At 45.1% G+C, this 2,714-nt stretch overlaps 1 protein-coding gene across 1 annotated transcript; it reads right to left on the reverse strand.

The window, feature by feature from the left end:
- Positions 1-713: 713 nt before the first annotated feature.
- Positions 714-1,217, reverse strand: LOC102763447 (keratin-associated protein 4-3-like). Its single transcript, XM_015570919.1, has one exon. The coding sequence runs from the start codon at positions 1,194-1,196 to the stop codon at positions 714-716; it is 483 nt and encodes a 160-aa protein (XP_015426405.1). The 5' UTR covers positions 1,197-1,217.
- Positions 1,218-2,714: the final 1,497 nt, after the last annotated feature.

Raw genomic sequence — 2,714 nt, forward strand, 5'->3', positions numbered from 1 at the left:
AGGCGGGCCAAGCCCCCTGGCGACGGAAGCTCCCAACCTCTCCTTTTTTTCTTTTTTTTAATTCTGGAATTTATTTACCTTCTATAATTGAAACTTTGTTGCCTTCCGTGGAGCTCAGAGCCGGCCATGAAGCTTGGCTTCCTCCATCATTGGAGAAACCAAGCCTCCTGCTTGCTTCAGCTCTGTGGCTGCCGGCCACCATCTTGGTTCGGTTAATTTGCATATAGTCGCTCTGATTGGTGATGGGCGTGGCTTAAGGTGTAGCGAAGGTATGGTCAATTTGCATGTTTGTCTTTTATTAGATTAGATAGGCTTTGATTGATATATGCAAAATCGGTTTTTCTGTGCTCATAACAAATATCCAAACTGATCTCCAATTCATAATCAATACTAAAAAATAACTAAAGGCCACAAATGTTTTGATGCTAGGAGAAAAAGTATTTATTGAGACATGATTGCTCTACTGCACACATTCAGTGTGAAGGTGAAGCCTACCCATGAAGTAGTAGACATTTGGACATTTGACAGAATGTCTGCTTGGAGGTTTTGTGTGGTATTTAGTTTAAGTTGTTACTTTTTAAATAGTTGCTTGGTGGCAGGGGTTAATAAACATAGTAACAGATTAGAAAAGGGCCGGGTGCTGTGGATAAAGGAAATGAGAACAAGATTGATGCACTGATAGTTGACTCAGGGCTGGTGGTGAAAAATGTAGTTCAACAACAAGAGGAGGATCCACAACAGACAGGGCGACAGCAGGTGGTCTGGCAGCAGGTGGTCTGGCAGCAGACTGGACGGCAGCAATTGGACACACAGCAGCTGGGCCTGCAACAGCTGGAACCACAGCAGGAGGGGCGGCAGCAACTCGAAGTGCAGCAGCTGGGGCGGCAGCAGCTGGACACACAGCAGCTGGGGCGGCAGCAAGAAGAACCACAGCAGGAGCCACAGCAGCTGGGGCGGCAGCAGGTGGTTCTGCAGCAGGTGGTCTGGCAACAGGTGGGGCGGCAGCAGCTAGAGATGCAACAGGTAGGCCTGCAGCAGCTGGAGCCACAGCAGGAGGGGCGGCAGCAGCTGGACCCACAGCAGGAGGGGCGGCAGCAGCTGGTCTGGCAGCAGCTGGGGCGGCAGCAGGTCTCCTGGCAGCAGCCTTGGCCGCAGCCCTGGTCAGAGCAGACGGATCCACAGCAGGAGTTGACCATGGTGTCAGAGGGTGGAGGTTCTGGGTGAGTTTCCAGGAGAGTGAGTTTCCAGAATCTCCTTGCTCAGGCCCTCTTTTATACCCCGTTGAAGCAATTTTTTCCTTGTTATTGTTTATCTTAATAGGCAAGAAATTTTTCAATTAGGTAATTATAATCATTTTTTCTTGCAACGTGAGATAGAATGCATTCTTCCTTTCTATGATGTATCTTCACTCTAATCTTTTCTTCAAATCAACACTTGTGTTTCTTCCTTGTGTGTATCATCGAATTTTCAGGACTGCAGCTCTCTGCTCCCATTGGCTGGAATGAGACTCACCATTTGTTGCTAAGTGTCCGTATGTTTCTCTTTTCCATGACTCAGCCTAGGCCTAAGCTGTGAGTCATGAGTTTAGGACACAGACAAATGGGAATGACATAATTTTCACAATGATATATTGGGGATCCCGGAGAAGAGTTGGAGACCTTCCCCCAAATGAATGATTCTTGAGCAGTGAGAAAAGGTATGGCTCTAGGTACAGGCTGGTGATTAGTGCACTGGGAAAGGAATCCCAAGTAATGCATTTTGGCAGATTTCCTCATGTTGTTATGACTTCTTATTGGCAGTATCACTCTGTTTAGCACAAGAAATTATCCTATCTCTTCTCTATGAAATAACCAAAATGTGAGTCAAAGAATTTGGATATGTGTACAAAAATGATATACAAATGGCTTATAAGCCCATACAAAGATGCTCAACATAATTAGTCATTAGGGAAATGTAAATCAAATTATAATACACCACTCTATGGCCACTAGGACTTAAGAGGAAGATAATAACAAGTATTGGTGAGTGTTAGGATTTGGCCTATGATGCGGGTAGTGAAAAAATTCACAACTGAGAGAAGAGATAGATGCAGAGAGAGGGGGTTTATTTTACTTTCCAAGGGAGGAAAAGGACGGTGCATTGTTTATCAATACAAGGCAAGAAACAAAGTCAGCTTCCCCTTTAAAAAAAGTAATGGCTGTGGTTGCTAGGTGATAAGGAAGGGAGGCGGATTTGGGGCTGAAGTTGAGCAGACATCAGGGCTGTTGTCTTGAAAAGTTAGTTTGTTTGCTTTTTAGGAGACAGTCCTGCAGATGTCCCAGAGAGGTGTCCTTTTTATTTTTAGTATATATATTTTTTTATTTCAGAGAAGAAGGGTGAGGGAGAAAGAGATAGAAACATCAATGATGAGAGCGAATCATTGATTGGCTGCCTCCTGCACAACCCCCACTAGGCATGTGCCCTGACGGGGAATCAGACCGTGACGTCCTGGTTCATAGGTCACACTCAATCACTGAGCCACGCCTGCTGGCCCCAGGCAGGTGTGTTATTAATATTTTTCCCAAGCCTATAAAACATGCTTAGAGCAAAAGTTATAAAGAGTTCAAAAGAGACTTGTTTTAACGGGAGGGGAGAAGGGAACTTTCTATGAAGTAAGAACTCCTTGATGTGAATTATCCCTGAGTTATAAAAACAGCAGGGAGAGGGGGAAGGCA

Source organism: Myotis davidii, unplaced genomic scaffold (assembly GCF_000327345.1).
Source record: "Myotis davidii unplaced genomic scaffold, ASM32734v1 scaffold327, whole genome shotgun sequence".
In the NCBI taxonomy this organism is placed as follows: Eukaryota; Metazoa; Chordata; class Mammalia; order Chiroptera; family Vespertilionidae; genus Myotis; species Myotis davidii.

Coding starts and splice junctions, on each gene's coding strand:
- LOC102763447 (XM_015570919.1), bottom strand. CDS start 1,196: ATGGTCAACTCCTGCTGTGGATCCGTCTGCTCTGACCAGGGCTGCGGC.